This window comes from Fulmarus glacialis, unplaced genomic scaffold (genome assembly GCF_000690835.1).
Source record: "Fulmarus glacialis isolate BGI_N327 unplaced genomic scaffold, ASM69083v1 scaffold7806, whole genome shotgun sequence".
Lineage (NCBI taxonomy): Eukaryota > Metazoa > Chordata > Aves > Procellariiformes > Procellariidae > Fulmarus > Fulmarus glacialis.
The window spans coordinates 60,123-81,809 of NW_009217448.1; the positions used below are offsets into that span (position 1 = coordinate 60,123).

Genomic DNA, 21,687 nt, shown 5'->3' on the forward strand with positions numbered 1-21,687 from the left:
TCTCTAGATGTTTCCAGATGTGTGGCTGAGAGGAAGTACACCCAGGAACAAGCTCGGAAGGAATTTCAACAAGTGTTTATTCCAGAATGCAATGACGATGGCACATATAGTCAGGTTGAAAATTTTTCATTCAGTATCTTGCATGACTGAGGAAAGTCAGAATATGTGTGTTTGCAGGGGATGAAGAAGAGACAAATGTACTGGAGGGAAATGTAATTTCAAAATGAAATGTAATTTGTGCTAACACTGACGTTAAAAAATGGAAGGAAAATTCATGTTTTGTGCCAAGTCCTTGTTCTTTTTTTCAGAGTTGGCCAGCAAAAGAGCCAAACATTACCGTTGTTCATGTGATACACTCCCTGTTCCTCTAGGCTGAGGCAGCTGAGTCATTCTTGTAGCCCCCTGAATACTCATCAGATGGTAAAATGCTTGGAATTTCTGATCCGTTCCTGATCCCAACCAGAAATCTTATGACCGGAGTCCATATCTTAGTGTTAAAGCGTGAATCATGCAGGATTCTTCCCTATTCTCAGCTGAATTTCTGTGCAAGCATATGGTCTGAGACTAATTTACTTAGGTTAGATCATGGAATTCAGAAGGGATGCAGTTAGAAGCTTATCCTGTGATATATACCCTAATCAAGATCACCTTCTGCTGCCTCTGTACTGCATTTCAGTTGCGGAGTTGCGCAGAAGACAATCCTTCTTGTTTTAAGCATGGTGAGGGAAGTGATGTTGGCCCTCAGGAAATACAATGCAATTGATTTCTAAGAGGAATTCCAAGAGTTTCCTTTCTGACAGCTTGGGATATGAATAATGCTGGCAGAAGCACTCTGTCCTGCTCCTTCAGTGGGTGGAACAATATGTTCTCTATGTGGAAAAAAACTTGAGATTGCTTGCTTCAGGAACAGTTAATGTGTCCCTTGAGGAACTTCGTTGTGAGGTTTTCATAACACCTGCACCTCACTCTTCTGAAACAGGGAGTAAACAACCACATATTTCAACAGTTTTCTCTTCCATTGGATTTCTGAAGGACCTACCACACTTTGCTTGAAATAAACTCTTCTTTATGCTAAAGAATCGTATGTAGGACTGAGATTAGGTCCATTATGGTTTATTGTTCTAGCTTTTGCCAATATAGTTTGCTGGACTAGTCTTTTGTACTCATGTGTAATGAATGCTGTGGGATAACAAACATATGTCTGACAAACTGCACGTGATTCATGTCATTTCCGACAGGTTCAGTGCCATAGTTACACTGGATACTGCTGGTGTGTCACTCCCAATGGTCGTCCTATCAGTGGTACTGCGGTGGCCCACAAAACTCCCCGGTGCCCAGGTAAGACTTGTTTGGCTGGCCGGGTTATGACAATGTCTCATGAACAGTAGAGTTTATCATCTGTGGCATCTGATTAGCCTTAAGGAAAAAAATTCTTCACTGGAAGAGTGGTTCGGCCCGGAAACAGGTGCTGGTGGAAGCTGCGGACTCCCCATCCTTGGGCATTTGCAAAACTCAACTGGACGAGGCTCTGAGAAAGTTGGTCTAGCTTTTAAGCTAGCCCTGCGTGAGTTCTGAGGTCACTGCCACCCTCAACCTTCCTGTTATGCTATGATACATCTACTTTATTTGTACTATGATCTAGCTATCGAAGGGGTTTTCTGCAGTGGTTATTTGTATGATATTTATGTGTCAATATATGAAACCATACAACTGACTTAGTCCTTTCTTGCTGTTGAAATTCTCTTGCATGTAAACTCATTGCAAAAAATTTCAGAGGGCTTTGCCTTTTCAATATTTTAAGCATAGAGTATGGAAAAAAAATCACCCCCCCAAAAAATACGGAGTGTGAATGTCCTGATTTGTAACATAGCCCAATGAAAGAACTCCCACAGCAAATCCCATGAATGACCAAATCCAGAGGAGAAATAAAAATGAAACAAAGCATTAAGAACATAACGGAATCATTGTCTGTATAAATTAATTGGCAAATCAAACTCATTGCCATGTGTACTGCTTTCTTTCTTTGTCTTTCATCAGAACAATTAACAGGTTCACTGTTTTTTAGGAATTTGCTTCTGACCCTATTTCATTGATGTTGATAATAAATGTAAATCCCCAATGTATGAACAGTTACCAGAATTGTTATTCACCTTCCTTGAGAGAAATACTTGAGGTCTATGTATTGCATTTTTGTTTGTGCTGCAGCACCATTCTCTGTCAGAGAGTGGAAGAAATAGCTTTAAAAAGCTAACCCTGTAACATAAATGAAGCTGAAAAAAAGTAGATTAGAGCCTTTGAGGGAATTCACCTGGTCTGATCTACTTCAGTCGTTCAAGCACAATATTAATGTTTTTAATAAATAGATGGAGGAGGGAAGAGAACACTAAGAAAGTTTCAACAAAGATTATAAAAAGTTAATTCAGCTTTTAAGGTCTGTCTTGTTTCAATGGTTTGCAGAATTTTCCATGCATCTTGCCTGTAGGTGAACTTTAACCAGAAAGTACTCTTCAGACTAAGCCATTTGATCCAGTCTGAAAAATCACTGTGGAATGACAGTCAGTTGTGAAAAATAATATAAAATGTTCAGAAGCCTTAAAGTAGAGAAAAATGTGTATTCATTTTAATGTAATTACTGTTTATAACTGGGTCACATCTTCAGAAGACACATGGTTAGGTTAGCATTTATGTGCTTCAATATATTCTTGAACAGAGGTGCTTTTGCACGTCCAGAGCCAGGGCTTCCCTGAAAGCATGCCTTCATTGCTTTCTCTGCAATATCAATTTCACTGACATCAGTGAAAAAGGGGTTATGCTGGTGCTGAAAGTTCAACAAGTAATTGTTTGGCAGATGTGTCACAACATATGGCATTATGTTTGGCTCAAAATGCTGCTGAGTTAGTTACTGTACTTTCAGTTTTTCTATTTGTATTCAGTACTATCAAGGAGAAGCTGCAGTGTAGTTCCAGGTTAATTGATTGATTAATGTGAGGATTATTGTATCTCTACAAGAACCAAACCCTAGTTCCTCTCAAAGATATATTCATGTGCCTAGCAGATAAACTGCCAGACTGCATCAGCTCATTTTTGGAGGGGTGGGAAGGGAAGTTAGTTTTACAGAAACGCTAAGGAGAAGATGAGAGTAGCACTCGATTTTAATTTAGTAGCTCAGAGATAAATAGACCGCTCCAGGGCCCAGGTGAGTATGCAGTGTCTGATTTTGCTCCGTGGAAGATCGTGGGTAATTTTCCAATTGTTATGAGACCCTTTGGGATTACCTCTGCACGTTTCCTCCCTTGCTTGTGTCAGTGCTCTCATGTTTTACTGCTCACCACTTCTCCTTTGTCCCTCAGGAAAGAAGTCCAGCGGCAGCAGAGTTTGGAAACAGATTTGAAGTGCTAGGGGATTTTGCAGTAGTAGTGGCTAAGGGCTCAGTTTTAAGAGGTCTGGAGAAACCTTCTCATTCAGCAGAGAAGGCAGCTACAGATTTTCTCAGAAAGTTATGTGGTATAATAAGGCAAAACTTTGCTCTTATATTGCAGAATGAAAGCCTGAAGCACAACTGCACCCCTCTCCCATTTCCCACTATATGTTCAAAATTGCCATCTGTTTAGGATAACAGAGGTTTTTTCCCCCCAGGACTGTTGATGTTTTCCAGATCACCATTGATTCTCTTTTATTCTTTTTCTTTAGTACCACTATGCACAGGAATTATGATCAAAATATTAGTGGGTATTCTGAAGTTAAGTAGATGTACCCCTGTCTTAACTAGTAATTCAGGGATGCCATTTCTTCCAACACTGTTGTCCCTAGTCAGTCGAATACATTGTGTGCTTGCTAGCCTCGTTGCAGGCATTGCCTTGCTATTTCTTCATATTGCAGGCAGATCTCCTGTAGTGGTGGCATCCTGACATCAGCATGTTTATGTGTTCTGTGTATTCTGCAGGCATGATGCTATAGCTATTTGAAAGACATTTATGCAAATTCCTCAGTTTGCATGTGCCAGACTTTTTTATCCCTGGGTCACTTTTGCCACCTTTTCCTTTTAGAGCAGAACGTGCACAGACAATCAAGATGGCAGGTAGAGTCAATTGTGAACATGCTTTTGTAATGATTTTCTCATAGGAAATGTCATACCGTGGAATGTGTGAAAATTTCTCTTTTTAATGAAAATGTTCAGTGTTTCTTTTCAATCCTAGGTTAGTTCTTCACTAACTTCAGATAAGGTTTGAATACATGTCTAATCCACTGTGCTGTTCCTAAATTACGGGATAATTTCTTGCCTTTCGTTTTCTCCCAGTAGAACCACCTTTGACTTTGGTGAATATCCAGAAATAGGAAAGAAGAGCATGGCCGCCTGGAAGAACTTGGATTTTAATAGAGGAAATATGGAACAGAATTTAGGCTGGGCAGTTAGGAATTTGGTTTCTCGATTCCATTCCCTATCTGTGCTTCACATTTGCTTTACATTATCACAATATTAGATAGGTCAAACAATCAACCTCTAAGTTTATCTAACTGTTAATATTGGTTAGCTGCACAACGTGATGCTTCCTAAAGTTATCTGGTTATAGGTCCTGGAACAGAAAAGTGTCACGTGTATATTTTTTATGTATCTACAATAGCTGATGAGCAATTTTGTGCTCATTGTGTTGTTCTGGTTGCTCTTACTGAAGCTATCGTATTTGTTAGAGACACAAGGCGTGGAAGGATGAAGGTTATAAGCAGCATTAAAAAATGCGTGACTCTCCAACTGATTTATGTAAAACCTTCGCTTCAATTACTACATCTTTACCTGAAAGAGGCTCTTCTTCCATCCTTTCCAGTTATTCCCACACCAACACTTGGTACTGCTAAAACACACATGATAAATCTCAGAATGCCATTCCACTCCATGGAAATAATCTCCACTGTTGCAGGAGTAGTGGTGAGGAGAGTAAATCAAACACATTCCCATGACAGCATTAAAAAAAATCTTCTTAAAAATGATGAATGTCCCCCAATACTTTCACTAAAGAACACCAGACATAAGAAAGACATTTTTACAACTCCCCGTCTCTGTTATCAGCACTGCAGGGAACTGCAGAAATTCCGCAGGCACAGAGTCCTGGGAAATGGGGCAGAAATTGAGAAGCAGGTGTTAAATTATCATTGGAAAATACAGTGTTCACCTATTCTAGGCGTTTTATGCCATATTAACTCTTCTGGGCTTCTGCCAGTGAGGTTGCAGGGGTATAGACACATGTTTTATTATTCTGTGAAGTAGTTTTGCTACCTTATAATTAAGATGCCATGACCGTCTTTTAAGGTCAAAACACAAGTACTTTTAAAAATTCAGAACTCTTCGTGTCTGTATAGTCTTATCATCAGATAATATGATGAAAATTAATATATTTGGGAAGGCAGTGAACCTTTTTAGTTTACGTTATATTGTTATTGTTAGTTGGGAAAAATATCCATCTTTGAATTATCTAGTTCTTCTGTCCCAATACATACTACTTTCTGTATAAATACAGAGTCAGACACACACATATGTGAAATATAGAACAGCATGGGAAGTTTACTGTCCTGTTTCTTGATACCCACATTCAGTGATTACATATCAAATATTCTTTATCAGGAGATCAGAAATCATTATCTAAACTGGATAATAGCAGACTTTCACCTTCTCTTCTAAAGCCCAGTCACATATGATCAGAACTATAGAAAATGGGTATGCTAAAATCACAAACCACAAAACTCACATCAAATTCCCTGGAAGATTTATCGTGCTTCAGAAGTTGTTAGACTGAAACTGGGCAGAATTGTGGGTTTTGCAATAAACTAAGGCATAAATATTTATGCTTTTTTTTTTTAAATTCATCAGAATCATAAATGTATGGATTGCTAAGGAAATGTACAAGCTAGAATGGTACTAAATTCTTCTTGTTAAAGTAATGCTGCTGAATCTAATATCCCTCCTTGCCCTCTCCCGTTCCATAAATATATTTATGTGGTGATTTGGTTGTTAACAGTGCACTGAAAACTTGGAAGCTGATTGTATTGCCTAACTTTTAGATAAGTTATAAGTTGCTATTTCTGTTTCATGCTTAGCTGAAAATGTGAGCATTTGTCGTGAGTATTGAAGACACAATTTCCTAGAAACTTGCAAATGCAACTTCCTATTACCATTTAAGCTAGAAGTACTTCTACCTCAAATATATTCAGAAAATGGTAGAAAAAACTGATACAAGCTCAATAACCCCTCCTCACCTCCAACTTGAGACAACAAGAGAAGTTTCTGCTGCATAAATTGAAAATTTCAGGTGAAACTGTGTGAAGAGCACTGATTTCCCTTTGTAGGAAATTCTGTGAATATTTTTGTTAGCTTCCTAAGAGTATTAAAAAAAATAATGTTAGCCCAGTGAACCTAATTTTCCTAGCATTCATCTAATTTCATAGTGAAATTAGATTCACTATAATAAAGTTAGCCTTTGTAAATGCCACTCTCTTCCTCCATCCATCAATTTTCCATCAAAATTTAGGGTAAAAAAAAAACAAAGCATAGAAAAAAGAATTCAGTTCTCCCTGACTGTACACGAATATCATATAGTCATTTTTTCTCACCATTTCATATGCAGATGGAGTAATCTGAAGGCATCTTGGTGTTAATGAAACCTGGAAAGATTTTTCTACTTTTGGTTTAAGATATGGAATGTTATATTAATTTCACCAATGTGTTAAATTGCTTAGGTATAAACTGAATTTTAAGTTCAATTTATGATTGTGGTTCTGAATGTACATAAAGAGACAACACTGGTGTCAAACTGAGGCTTAACTTAACACTCTTTTTAGTGCAAAGGGGCTATCAGTGGCATTTCATCACACACATTCCCCAGGCTGAGACCTCTTTTCTACTCACAAATTGAGTAAAGCGCTTTAGCGTGGATGAGGGTCAGACCTAAGAGAATTATAAATACACTCCTGTGCATCAAAATTAAATTGAGAAACTACAGAGTTAATTGTAACTGGATGAAATCTGAGGAAAGATTGGATCATTGGTATATAGAGCAATTAAAAAAACCTGTGATTTTGTACACAGTACTTCCTAAAACTGGAACATCTTATTTGAGTTCAAGCCGAGCCTCTTATCAAATTCAAGCCAAGCACCAAAAAGCTCAGCTCTTCTGGCTTCAGCTAGCATAAATGCAAGAATCTGCCTCCTCTTCAGAGTGAACAACACAGATTAGTATTGCAGCCTATTTATAGCAAGCTATCCCAAACACCCTTAGATATAATTCCTACAATGATAATGGCTTTATTTTTCCTGTCTGAATTAATACTGATGCGTCACTAAGTATATTGAATTTCTGATTATTCAAACATGATACAATAAAAATACACTACCACCAAAAAAGGAAACAAGTCTAAACTAGAATATTTTTGATATGGATGTATAAAAGCTGAATTAAAAGCTGAATCCTTCAGAAGGTAATACGAGCTTGGCTGCATTGCCATGTATTCTGTTATGGAGGCTTTAAAATCAGCATGCCAGATTTGTGATGTTAGTTGTCTTCCCTCTGGAAGACTCACGTGTCTAAACTTCATGCTGAAGTAATCATCAGTTCAGCATGGTAAAGAAGGCCTGTGATAAGAGGGTTCTCTTACTTAAATTGTACTTTTAGAACAGATTTATTGTGCTGCAAGGTTCGGGGATTTTTTTGTTTGTTTGTTTTAAACCCAGTGAATTTAGTTATTCCAGAGGGAAATGAATTAAGAAAATTAAGGCAACCAAATTATTTCACACGTTCCTGAGCATCTGTCAGGTATGGGGGATTTTTTCATTAAAACAGGCGTATGTAAGAAGAGATGATGTAGTAAGAATTGATAGACATGTTTTTTAATTTTTGATCACTCCATGGGGCTCTTCAGAGAGAAAAATACCACTTTTAAAGGTGTTTTTTAACACAGCAGAGATAGATATGTTGATAAGAAGTGGCTAGGAGTTAGAATCAGACAAATGGTTGTAATAATGAGACATAAGAAATAAGGAAGTATTTCTATTTTAAACCCTAAGGACAACTACCTCCTGTAAAAACTACTAAGAAAACCAATAGATTCTCCATTTCTTGATGACTTGAAATCAAGACTGGATGGTGGGTTGGGTTGGAGTCCAGGCTGGTAGAATAAGCTGTTAAAACCCATCTCCTGCAAACTTCTTAACTCCTTTCCCACCACTGCCGTCTCCTTTCCTAAGGGCCACAGCTCTGAGGACGTCTCCTGCCGCCAGCTCAGGCTCAAACTCAAACTCAGAACAAGGCACTGTCCCTGCCTCCCCCAGCACCTGCACTTTTCCACACCAGCATAGCGTTTCTGGAGGGCCTTGTGTGAGGTATTTAAAGCAGAAAGGGGCAGTTTTTAATCTGCCAGAGCCGGCACGGGGCCGGCGGCTGAAGAAGCCCCACAGAGCAGCGGAGGTGCGTGGGCAAGACTCTGTGCGTGGGAAGGGTGCTGCCCTGCACAAGGAGCGGCGAGGAAGTAGTGCATCGCCGGGGCGGTGCGTCTTGCTGCAGGACCTGTCCTCGCTGGGCCAGTGGGGAAGGGAGGCGTTGACTCTGCAGCACGTGAGCATGTTCTTGCACTTGTGTCCATGTAGTGTTTAATGTTATCTTTTTCGCAGGTCCTGCGGTGGCCAAGAAGTAGCGTCTGACAGTAAATTGATGGTACACAAATGCAGAAGTCAGGCAAAGCTAAAATCTTTGGTTTGCAAGGGAAGAATCCGCTGATATTTATTGCTGTAATAAACAAAAGTGAATCATTAAAGCTGAACTGTGTTTCTTAGAAAACATATTAAAAGTGAAAATAATATTTTTCTGGTTAATTCCTTTTTCCAATTGCAGGTTCAGTGAGTGAGAAGCTGCCACAACGAGAAGGTGCAGGAAAAACAGGTAAATATCTCAGTTGGCCTTTAAATGGAAACTAAAATAGCTGTGGGATACACCACTGTGATTTTCCATAGGTTTAAATTATCAATATATATTCATCATGTATTATATATGCATATATAATATTTATACATGCATACATGCTATTCTTTTTATGTCTGCACTGTAGATATTTAGTAAACTTACGAGTATAAACATATTGGTATGTATGCATGTATTTGTCTATATATGCATAGACATTATATTTTTCTAGTCTCAGCCCTACAGACTTTGCTATTCTGTGCTGTTTGGAAAATAACTTTTCTTCCCATAGCTATACTCTGAAATATTTTCCCATACTGTTTGCTTGCTCTGGAGGACAGATTATTCTGTCTGTTTGATAAAGACAGCATTCTGCAGTCCCAAAATCTCGGGAACTGGAGTCCTCACTTTATTTCCATAGCCATCAGTGCTTGAGTCATCTTGGACCTAGCACTTTGCTCTATATTGTGATTAATTCATCAGATGGCTTACATTCATGGCCAGCGATTGTTGTGTTAGAGATAGATCATGGTGTATATCTTGTTGGCAGGACAAAATCTGATGAAACTCCAACATAGCTGGTAGATTTAAATGAGGGAGATGTCTATGCTTTAAACAAAATTAAAGCTTACACTCTCCAAACACTTAAAAGAATTTTGAATTCAGCTGAAAATAACATAGTAAATGTTGCTGCCAGTTACAGTGGCTTAAATTAATTTTAAAGAAGTCACTCGTATTCATGATAATGTTAATGACTGTTTGGTCCACTGTAAATATAATTGAAATTTTTTTTTTACAGGAACTTTTGCAGCATTGTAGTATACCCAATATTTAAATAAACTATTGTGCTGTTAGGTTAAGAAAATCAGTACTTCTGTAAAGGTTAATAATTACAAAGTACTGGAAAATTGTTCCTTCATGTATTTCCAGACAAATTGTGGGTTCCACTAAGTTGGAAGTTACCCATTTGCTTTAGGCCAGCACTTTCATTTTCAGCTTTGAACTGAATGAACTATCCCATATCTAAAACTTGTCTGGAATCCTTTATTTTTGTTTGTGACTGTGGCGGCTGAGCTGCTGAAGTTAATAATTACAAAGTACTGGAAAATTGTTCCTTCATGTATTTCCAGACAAATTGTGGGTTCCACTAAGTTGGAAGTTACCCATTTGCTTTAGGCCAGCACTTTCATTTTCAGCTTTGAACTGAATGAACTATCCCATATCTAAAACTTGTCTGGAATCCTTTATTTTTGTTTGTGACTGTGGCGGCTGAGCTGCTGAACAAGCTTAAAGGAACACAGTTTATCAAGTCTCCCTTCATATCACGTATATTCATGTCTAAAGTGACACGGTTGCATTTTGCTCACGCCCTGTTTTTATTCTCCAGCACAAGCCTGCAGCACGAAGGGCCGCTGACCTCGTTCCCATGTGGTCCCTGGCTCTTCTCAGATGCTGCTAACTTCCTCTCCCCACCCTTCTTCCAGCCAGTCACTGCTGTGTGCTTTAAATAAAGTAACGTTGTCAGAGATATCGCAACCTGTTTCGAGACCATCACAGAGTAGTGAATAGGATCAGCTGTCTCAGTTAAACAGCTGTGCTTCGGCTTCACGTTCAGTGTAGTAAAAATATTTTGTAGCTCAGCTTGAAAGGGCACAGCGTTAGTTTTCAAAATTACCATAAAATTCCCTGCTCATCTTTCCTCTGCATGTTCCTGTGGAATAACCAGGGGTGCCTGGATGGGGGTACCTGCCCATACTGTAACCCAGCAAGCTTAGGCAGGTTCACCACATTCTCACTGCTGCGGAGGACATGCTCCAAGACCTTCAAGTGTGGTCTTGAGGACGCTACTTAAGAGACAGCATAGACTTAGCCTGAGACAGTCTCTTTTTCCAAGATGCCCCACACAGACTCACAGGAGAAGATGACCTGGCGGGCCATATCTGTTGCAGTTGTGCAGCTCGCTTTCTCTGGCTATTCCAATACTGAAAGAAAATTTCCGGCTGGCGGTCAGGAGCTCTGTTTGCAAATTTGCACATTAAATCGAACAGGAATAAAGCTTAAAAGATAATTCCTAACATATCTTCCCTGGTCCCCCAGTTCCCCCCTCTATCTACGGAAAATATTCAGACTATCTGAAAAGCACAGGTGTCTGAGATGGGATCACATCCCTTTTTTTCTGATTCTTAGCTGGCTGCAGGACTATGTTCTTGGTGACCGAACTCTGATAGAAAACAGAATGGTTTCTGTTTAAATGTATGCACATATCCACTGGTATGCATGTGCCAGCCAGGAAGACTTATGAAGTTAACCTATAAGATATCTAATTAACATGAAGGTGAACTGCTCTATGGTTGTAACTCTCTATTGAATGTTGTTTTGAACAATGAAATGCCACATGCCTCTTCATTCTTAACATGAAAGGTTTTTGTGAAAAGATGATATACCTGACAGCATGCAAACAGAAGATTAATGCAGGTGTCTTCCTGCACATTAAGGGTAGTTCAGGAGCTGCTGTAGCTCTTCCAGTTCTGGAGTGAAGTTAATACCTTTTAGATTATACAGATATCCCGTACCAAATGTTTGGTTCATTGATGACCAAAAGCAAACCACTTTCTTTCTTTTGGGTGGGGGGGACCTGAGGCCAGTTTTATGACTCAACCATTAAACATCTGTTTAGTTTTAAAAAAGAAAAAAGAAAAAATTGATAAACTGTTTTAAATGCGGCTTGAATGAAGTTCAATTTTGATTGGGCTGATAATCGCTAAAGTTGCAGCATTATATCTGAATTTCAGGTAACAACATAAGACCAAATGTGTCACAAACTAAAATTGTGTACCAAAAGATGATTAGAAAAATGTCATTTAAACCCAAAACCAAGTTTCTAGCTGGGCTCTTGGTAATATTTACCTACTGTAAGCTACCACCTGAAATTCTGGGTTTTCTCAATCACATACTGATTGATGATCTAAATGTATATCTTGATTCTCAGTACACTAGGATACTTGATGGCCTCTCTGAAATTAATCAATGGTCTTATTCCACCACGCAGAGGACACCACAAAAATGCCAGCAAAACTAATGAGAAGTAACAGTTTGTTACAGCATTGGAGCAAAGTATCCGGTCATTGTGGGAACATGAAGAATGAGCATTCGTAAAAGAAGTCTCCTTATGCTTTGGTTAAAACATTTTGTGGTGAAAATAAGTTTCTGTTGCTGCTGCTTTGATTTTGTGATATGCATGGAGGTTGGTATTCCATTGCTGCAAATTTGGTTTTACCTGCTATCAGTATTTACTTGGTATCTGTATTTGCTGTGGACTAGGCTGTGGCCTCCAGAGGGGAAGGTCAGAGTGCCTCCAAATCCTCTGTATGATTTGCATGAGGACAATACAGATTTACAAAAAAACCCTGTGATGGTGACAACAAAGAGAACAGGAGGAGGCTGTTCTGAATTGCGGTAGCAAGAAGAAATGGAAACAGGTAGCGTGTTAGGCTTAAAGCTGCTGCTCACTGTTACCCTGGTAGAGCTACATGCAAGAGGAAGCTTCTCAGTTACCTTTGGTTCTAGCTTCTATGAAAATGCCAGGAAAACAATCTGGAAACTGGTCTGAGATCCAGTTGTGAAACTGCAATAAATGCTAATAAAAGCCTTGCATGGAAGGTGCTGTTTACTGCGGGATGTCTTGGTCTTGGCGTTAGCTCCATGGTACAGGAAACAGCAATGACTGGAAGATATGTACCAGCAAGGCCTACTAAGTCATATTTACCCAATATCTGAAATAATTTTAAATACCGAGAACGTAATAAGGTAAAGATAGGCCTTTGGGTACTGCTCTTTCTCACAGAATGCTAACTTAAATAATTTTTCATATTGAATTTTTCTTTTCCAGCATTACTTCCACTGTGTTTTACTGAACCTAAAATTACCCGCATCCTCTTATCATTTCTGTAAATTTTCCTCCCTCTTTTCTTGCAGTAATGGTTGGTAGTGGATGGATGGAGATGGCTGACCGGAGAATAAGAATTACGCAAACAATGTTCTGGTTCTTTAATCTGTGAATCTTGCTTATAAAATCAGTTTGACTGTTAAATAGATCCTGCTGTGCCAAAAGAAACTTTCCTTTCATTTTAAGGTGTCAACATGTCTGCAGCCAGTCATTTGCCCCAAACTGCTTTTGCTTTCACAGGTCTTACCCCTTCTATACATTTATCTAATTACTTCTTTAGAAATGCTGATTTGATCAGTTATAATCTATAGGTATCAATGTGTAGCAGTAAAAATGAAGAATTACTGTCCAGGGAGCGACCTGATCACTTCATGCCTATCAAAGACCCTGCAATCATTTCATCAGCCATAACCTCAAAAGCCATCCATTTATAATCTGTAGTCTGCAGATGTAATATATCTATGCTGTGTGGTACCTATAAATAATGTTTAAATTATTGTTTGTTTACCGGCCGGGGCTATGTGCAAATCATTAGTATCAATCACGTATGTACACTTATTTAGCTTACTCTCATAATTGTAGTCTCCTTGCAAATCTTTTCCATTCTGAATTCAGATGATGCCTCAGCTCCCGCGCTGGAGACTCAGCCTCAAGGTGATGAAGAAGGTGAGCATCAATAGGAATTTAACAGTGCGGTATTGAACTATATAGTATGGACTGTATACCACAACATCAAATGCTACCTTAGAGTAGCAGTTGCAAGAAGTTGCAAGAAACGAAAAGCATCTGTACGTTTTTCCAGATAATGACAGCAAACACAATAGAGTTTTTACTTACAAGCAACCAATTTCCTGTGATAGTTTTGAGGTGACTCTGTAGCTATGGAGTCTGACATTAGCAATTTTAATTGTCACTGCTCAGGGCAGAGACAGGTTTTAAACTTGAGCCAGAGTGCAGATTAAAACTGTATGGCCAAATAAGGAAGTTAAAGGGTAAATTCTGTCCTCAGCATATTGCCTAGTAATGTTAAGGTTGATGTTTTGTCAGGCTTATTTGCCTCGGGGGAAATTCAGAGCTCTGTAAATGGAAAGCTCAAGGCCTACACGCAATGATAGTCCTGTATTGTGGCTGCCTTACCACTCACTGCAAATCTCACAGAATCTGGTCTGAAGTTATTACATATTTTGGGTCCACACTGGGAGATTTTTATTCCAATTAAACATAATTTTAGCCTACACGTATTTATTTCAACCTTTTGTATGAATGGGTTAAGGAAGGAACTATTCATGTCTTTGCATGAATAAAGATTTTAACCGTCCTAATAGAAACCAGTGTGTCCTTTTTTTTTTTTTTAGATCCATGAATCTTTAAAACTAGCCACTTACTATTCAGCTGCTAGTAACTTTTAAAAAAATTGTACATTTACAAACTTTGCTCTGTTGGTTTTTTTCTAGATATAGCTTCTCGTTATCCTACATTATGGACTGAGCAAGTAAAGAGTAGACAAAACAAAACCAATAAAAGCTCAGGTAAGAACTTGTGTTGTCCTTACTTTGCAAAGCTCCTGTGAAGGCATGCATTAAGCCTTGTTAAAACTGAAGCCATTTAAGTGAAAACCATTTTAATAACCATTATGCTTCCACTCTCATCATACGATAGCGACTTAATGATTTGCATTGTGATGATTTTGTAGGCTCATGCGTCATACGTTCCTTTTATATGGAAATATTTTTGGCCAGGCTTTACTAGGTGTAAATTGACGTTACTCCACTAAAGTCTCTGGCTGACATCTGTTTGCATTTGTGAGTGGATCTGACATTTATTTTTTGCATCCTCTTTAATTCTCTGCCTCTTTGTTATCTACTTGTACTTTCTTTTGTTGGGGTCATGTGTAGCAAGAAGGTGCTTGGAAAATGACAGTGTGGGTTACATGTGTTTGGTGGTAAATCTTAGGAGGAAAACCTGAAAAGAAGGAAACTCCCATCAGAAACCAGCTGTCAGTTAACAGGAAATTGGAAAGACAGTGTTACCTGCCTTTTGCCTCATCACTCATCTGCTATTTACAGTCTCATCACCAGTTTAGCGTGAATTAATTATGTTGCCTTTTTTATAATTCTTGAATGTTGGCTTTAGTTTTTTTCACCACTCTTCAGAATTGAGCTTTGTAAACCTGGACTAGGAATGTCAGGCGAATGTCCTAAGACTGAAGCCTCTAAAATATTCAGATACATTCAGTGCTTTGGTGAACTATAAGTTTTGATGCCTTCCTCACTGTTCCTTCCTTTCAGTGGAATAAGCTTTAGAGAATCTTCTTGAGTTTCCTGGTTTCTTTTTCTCTGGAAAAATGTTTAATTTGAAAGGAAACATTATTGATACAGACTATGACTCAGTAAATCACCCAAAAGCACACTTCAGATCCAGTGGAAATTGAGGTTGTGCTTTACATTAAGTACTGTGCTTAAGTATTTTACTGAATTGAGGCCCAAAAGGATTTAAAAAGACAAGCAATCACCGTAAGAAAGAAAGAAGTATCCTTACTAAGAGGTTTACAGATTCCTTTATATAGGCTATTTTTAACATGAAAGCAATAATTATTAATACTATTTCCTCTCCTTGATGCTCCAGTAGACACTTAAGGAAAGGACCTTAAGCAGAGTGTAGACAAGAGTTTGAAGCAAACACTCCCCGTGCTGGAGATTTATTCTGTCATTTGTTTAGTCAGTGTTAGCAAGAACAGAATTCCTTTGGTATTTCTGTCATGTAAAACACATGTATAGAAATATAACACTTTTAGGAGTGTTTATTTAATTTTTACAGTGCTAGAGACTAGATCTAAAGCAAGAATTCTTGAGTTTGCAGTGCAGCTGCTGGCAGCCAAAGCTTCAAAACACACACACACAAAAATTAGAAAAACACCAAAGAAAAGGTGGGTTTATTACTGTGAACTTGTAACCTCCTGTCCATCTAATGACATATTTACAAAGGAAGAGAAACCAGAAGCATAGTATACCTGTCTTATGATTGCTAGCCCATGGTACATTAGCATCAAAAGCATGATTGTGTTGGATTTGCTAACAACAGGACTTGCTCTCAAGTGTGCTGTGTACAGGGGATCTCTGGAGGGCTAGCACATCCTACAGTCTGTGGTGCCATACCCGGACTAGCAGAAGTAAGTCAGCAGACACTACGTAGCCAGCTTTGCTTTAATTTGTGGGCGTACCTGATGCGCCAGAAGGGACCGCTGCTCTCTCTGCCGTGACTTCTCTTGTATATGTATATATAATATGACATCAATCAAGATGAATCTAGGTGCTAAAAACAGTGTCTTCACCAGTTGTGCTAGACAGTATCTCTCTTCCAGACTCCAAAAATATAATGTGTGTAAGTGACCTTATAGGTTGTTTTGATGCCTGAGCCTCACTGATATTCAATAAACAGGTCTTTTAAGGTCTTGAAAAAGCTAGGTTAGATTTTCCCCTTATTACCTCGCAGAGTGGTGCCAAAGGCTTTTGGGAACATCCACAGAGAATGAACTCTGGGCTGCTACATGTACGGAATAGGAAGGACCTCATGACTGAATCCACTGGATTGTAAACTAACGACCTTTGGACACCCAGGCTTCAATATAAGGGATAAATACAAATGTCGTCTTTACTCAGTTTGCTTAGCAAACTCTGATTCAGACTTGGTTATAGAAACACCAGAAAGCTTATTGAAATGTATTTGTCTGAGTAAAATGAGGAGAATTTATGTCTGCATATGAACTGTGTTTATAAAACAAAAGATGAAACCCGATTTATTGATAATGGGCTAAATTTTCCTTTGTTGTACTATAGTAGCCCAAGTGCTTTCAAAGAAATTCTTCAGGTGCAAATAACACTATGACCTAGCCCTGCCTATAGAAAATAAGTAAAGAAAAATAATAATGCTAAAAATTTCAAGCAAACTCCGCATATCCTACTTAAAAGCTGACTATTTTAGTCTGTATTGCTTTTATTTTTTCTAGGTTTTGCCTGGATATATGTCCTAATATGTAATGGTCAACAAGTCATGGTCATAAAGAAACTTGTCTTGACTTGAAAAATCTATCTTCTTAGGAGAATGTTTTTGTGAGTTAAGGATCACAAATGAATACATTAAATTTATTGTACTCATCCTGAAGTGGTTTGCTTTTGCTACTCTGCAAATGACCTGCCAGTTACAATTAGCCAGTAAAATCGGCATAAGCTTCTAGATTTTGGAAGATAGAAAATAATGGCTCATGAAATTCTAGTTTATATTAGTTATCCAGTGCTTTCATTTGATTAAATCAGCCTAAATTAATTTAGCACAGAGTAATGGCATTTGGGAGACTTACAGATGCAGGGCATGAAATTACTGGTTTATATATCCATGCTCTGTAATGATTTCTAGTGCATATTCTTTTTGTTGGTTCAGATAAATAGGCCTTTGCTGCTCACTAAAGGCGTTTGTAGAGTGGTATTTAACCTATTAGCTTTTGATGACAAAATGTTACTGCTGGCAAAAACCCCTTCAACATTGGGTCATGTAACTATAGCTCTGTTTAGAGAGGTAGATTTAGGTAGAAACATCTCCATTTTAGCTCTTTTTGTATGTTGAAGATGATTTTCAAAATTTTTTAACAGATTTTTCTTTCCAGAATTAGAAAAAAAGTATGCATCTGGTAGTTGAAAAAACATAGTGTTTGCTGAGATTATGTTTTATACATATGCCTTGGTGCCTTTGCAGGCATTTTGCCAATTTTTGGTTTCTTCTAGATTTCTTTTTACCCCCGCATTCCTCATTTCTTCCTCCATTTCACAGAAAATATTGTGGGTTTGCCACATCAGATTGACAAAAATAAGTATTATAGCAACAGCTACCAAAAATAAGCAAAAGTGCATTGAAAACACTGAACATGGGACTGTATGGGTTCTGATTAAGACATCAGAATGTAGCAGCCTACATGCTGCTGTCTATATGTGAACTCAGTGTCCAAACTCCTGCTGTAGTTTGTGGAGATGCAGTCAGTGTGGTCAGTGGAGCCTAGAGAGCAGCCCACCTCATCGTAAAGGTGGCTTTTGTTTGCCACCTGCAAACAACACCTGCACTTGGCCAGCTAACTAGATAACTGGACCTCACTGAGTGCGGGAACTAGTTTAGATCTCTAGCCTATATGAAGGTATCTATGCTTTAGATGAACTTTATCCCACCCCAGTATCAGTTGAAAATCCAGGTAGTATTCTTTTAGAGCTTTTGTATTTTGTAAAGACCAGAGGGCAGAGGTTTTTTGCCTTGAAGAAACTGGATATTTTGGACTATGTCCTCAGCAGTTGCCAGTTACTGTAGCTTCAGGGCTAGGTGCAACGTTGGTGTGGGTGGAGAACATTACATGACAGTGCAGATACTTTCCCATCACCTAACAGGGAAAATGCAGTTCCTTGAGGAGAGCTAAGGTCGGACTGTAGATCTCTTAGGTTCTCCTTGCTACATCTGCTTTACCAGCAGTTTATATCCCTGTGGGATTCTTGGGAACCAAGTGTGACATTTTTCGGAAGATGTATGCCCTTTTTTGGGCTTGAGCATAGGCAAAGGAAGGGTAGTTTAATCCTTTTCACAATGGCCAGTGAAGCTTAGGATTCATTTTGCTAGCTCGAATTTAAGAGCCAAATTTTTCTAACAGTTTGTTGTGGGAGAACTTCCATGAAAAATAGATAGGGTGAGTTTAACTGATAATATTGTTAATGTTCAAAAAATTTCTTAAAGTATTGAGTAATTTCTAAGTGCAATCTGTACACCACACAAATGAGAATAAATAATACTCAGTATAAAATTTCATTAATTTTGCAAACGCAAGATGCAAAAAGTCATCCATAATCTGGAATATACTTCCATATGTGCTTAAGGTCTTTAGAGATTCTGGTGACAATATAATTCAAGTTAAAAGAGCCAGGCTAAGCTTAGCCGTTGGCTAAGACACAGTACAGTTTCACGTATTTACTGTTCAATTCTATTCTCTTTTTATTAATACTTTTGTATCGTTTCCTTGAAGATTGAATGGTATGGCATTGTTAGCACTAATGATTTATATGTTCATTGATCAGTTGTGTAGTTTATTTAATGAGCATTGTAAAGTGATTGAAAAATTGGTGTTTGTTTTGTTGATAATCCAGTATGAATGGCAAAATAGGAGGCAGGAAGAAATTGTCACATTACTTTGTACTTTACTGAACTTGACTTTGATTCATGTGTTAAATTTTAAACACATGAAATGAGTGGGTAGAAATTTAGGGCTCCTGGCAGTCAATGGCAGAACTCCCAGACAGCGGTTGAACAGCCATTCATACTCTGACTACATGCTCTACTAGTTCACCCAGTAGTTCACATTTCATCTGGATCAGGCACAGACACGTGATGTAGTGCTTGTGCCAGCTTCATGCTTTCTGCCAGCTTTATGCTTATATGCTTTAAGCAGGTGCTAGAGGACAAGCCATACGTGATCCAGCATAAAATACGGTCGGCCCAAAGGAAACTCTGTTCTGGCATAAAGCCCGCTGACGAGGGTCAGGCTGTCAAAATTGTTAACACATCTATGCAAAAAGTAGTGGATCATGTGATTATGACATTTTTCATACAGAAAGAAGAATCCTAAATCACAATTCATTGTCTCCTCAAACTATGGCTTTAGTGACTTCAAGAATGCCCAGATTTCAGCCACTGTACCTGGATATTCTGGTAATATAGAATCATCTTCAGTTTCATTTTTGGCTTTGGCTGTGCACACATGAAGGGAACACATAGCTTTTTATTTAATTTTCTGACACAACGGAGTAGTGTTTTATTGCTGCCATTTTACTACAGACCATTAGTTTCAAGGCTTTAAAAATCTGTTACAAGATTTTATCAATTAGCCCCAGAGGGCTCGATCCAACAAGAGTTTCATTCTCAAAACGCCATCTGGGAGAACACTGAAGTGCACATACAGTAATGTAGTATAGACTGGCTGCAAATGCAAATGAAAACAGTATAACGTCTACTGCAAATACATTCTTAATAGACTAGAATAGGGAATTTAAAGTGATAATGTAATTAGCAATTATGTGTCTGTATCTATAACAAATAGCTCCTTGCATTTATCTGTCCGTATAGTCTGAATCTGTTGGCAAAGTCTGCCAGTGAGACTGACTAATGTCACAGAGTGACATTCTAAGATTTGAATGCAGTTTTTATTGCCTTGTCATCTGACTGCTTTAAAGCATTTGTACATATGAGTTTTTCTCACATGGAAACTATGTTGGTTGTCAGTGAGGTTTCTGTTTTGTTAGATTGCTTTGTTTTGTTTCTCAGAGGCAATTGTTCCAGGGGAGTCCCCGTGCACTGATCATTCCCTGAAAGTCACCTTCTTACAAAGGACCAAATCAAACCTTGTTCCGTACTCCAATGCTCACATTCATTCCAAACTGAACCTCCTGCTACGTCTATCCTGGCAAAGCTCAGCCCTGAAGTTAAAAAAGCCTCCATCAAAAAGCAAAAGTAGCATTTTCTTTCAAAGGAAATAAATGCAAGAGTTTGTGTGTCTGCCGAATCACATCAATTCTAATAGCCATTCCTCTCTAAGCATAGGAAAATAAGTAACTTACAGACAGGAAAATGAGTAACAGCTCAGTGACTTTGTATTTATTCTCATTAATTGTTGCATTTTCCAGATGTTGCTTTTAATATTGACTGAAGATAAATCACGTGCAGTTGAAGATGTGTGAGCTAGCAAGAAAAAAATAAGATCCAGTTGCATGTTCCCAGTTACGTATTTATTACAAATTGATTAGAAGTTTTCTAGAACTATTTTGAATTAGGCTTGTTTCGCAATGTGAAGATTTGAGTTATGAAACCAGTTATAACAGAAGGAAATCAAAATGGATATCTTAACAAACCGAGAAAAGAACACAGGGAAGAGGGGGAAGAAAATGTTTTAAAAGCTTGTTGCCTCCATTTTTCAGCAGGGATTCCTAGTAAGTCATGTGTTGGCTTGCAGAACCCTGGCCAATCTTCCGTTCTCAAATTTTTGCTTGTATTCAGCATTAAAGGAGGGGCAGGTGAGGACTTTAGAGCTGAACATGCGTGTATGTCCAAAGAGTCCTACTCACTCTGAATGCATTACGCCTATATTGGACACTTGGAAATTGAGTTTAAATGAATATATAAAGTAGATGTGCATGGGAAAATAGCCTGAGTAGGAGTGCTCCTTAATTTTAAACCACTGAATTACATAGGAAAACCAGTGTTTTCTTCCCCATTATTACCTCATTTCAGCCCTAAAGACAGTGTTTCCTTCCAACAATTGATGAGGTATCAGCCATACCCAAAGATGGGATTTGCATTGCCAAACTTGTGTTGTAAATACAGCCATTAGCTGTAGCTGGAAATAAGTTGCTGAAATATAGGCATCTTGTGCCTTCATATGGCCTAGGTATCTAATTTCTGCATGGGCTAGGTGATATGACAGTCTACTGGAAATCTGTGATGTTCTGGCATGTAGATTTGATAGCCCAGAATACCTGAAATGGCATTGAATTGAGCCCTAAGAACCTCAATTCAAGCCATGAAAGGAAAGTAGAAGGCAGAACTATTGATTTTAAATAACTCTTCAAACGTATCAATTGGCTATAAAGTCCACACATTCTGTCAATGGGAGCTCAGTCCGTTACAAATGGGCACGCAGTCTCTGCCAAATTTTGGACAAGTTCAATGTGAAACTTTGTAGCTTGGGCTCATCTGCAGGTCAATTCCCTACACAAGACA

At 38.4% G+C, this 21,687-nt stretch overlaps 1 protein-coding gene across 1 annotated transcript in view; it reads left to right on the top strand.

Moving 5' to 3' along the window:
* Window positions 1–21,687, top strand: part of SMOC2 (SPARC related modular calcium binding 2) — a gene marked incomplete at its 5' end in the record, with an annotated part of 101,707 nt that overhangs the window by 14,998 nt on the left and 65,022 nt on the right. Inside the window, 5 exons of the mRNA XM_009579672.1 lie at window positions 8–114; window positions 1,239–1,338; window positions 8,877–8,924; window positions 13,504–13,554; window positions 14,343–14,417. Coding sequence (XP_009577967.1) covers window positions 8–114; window positions 1,239–1,338; window positions 8,877–8,924; window positions 13,504–13,554; window positions 14,343–14,417 — 381 coding nt within the window. The remainder of the gene's footprint in view (window positions 1–7; window positions 115–1,238; window positions 1,339–8,876; window positions 8,925–13,503; window positions 13,555–14,342; window positions 14,418–21,687) is intronic.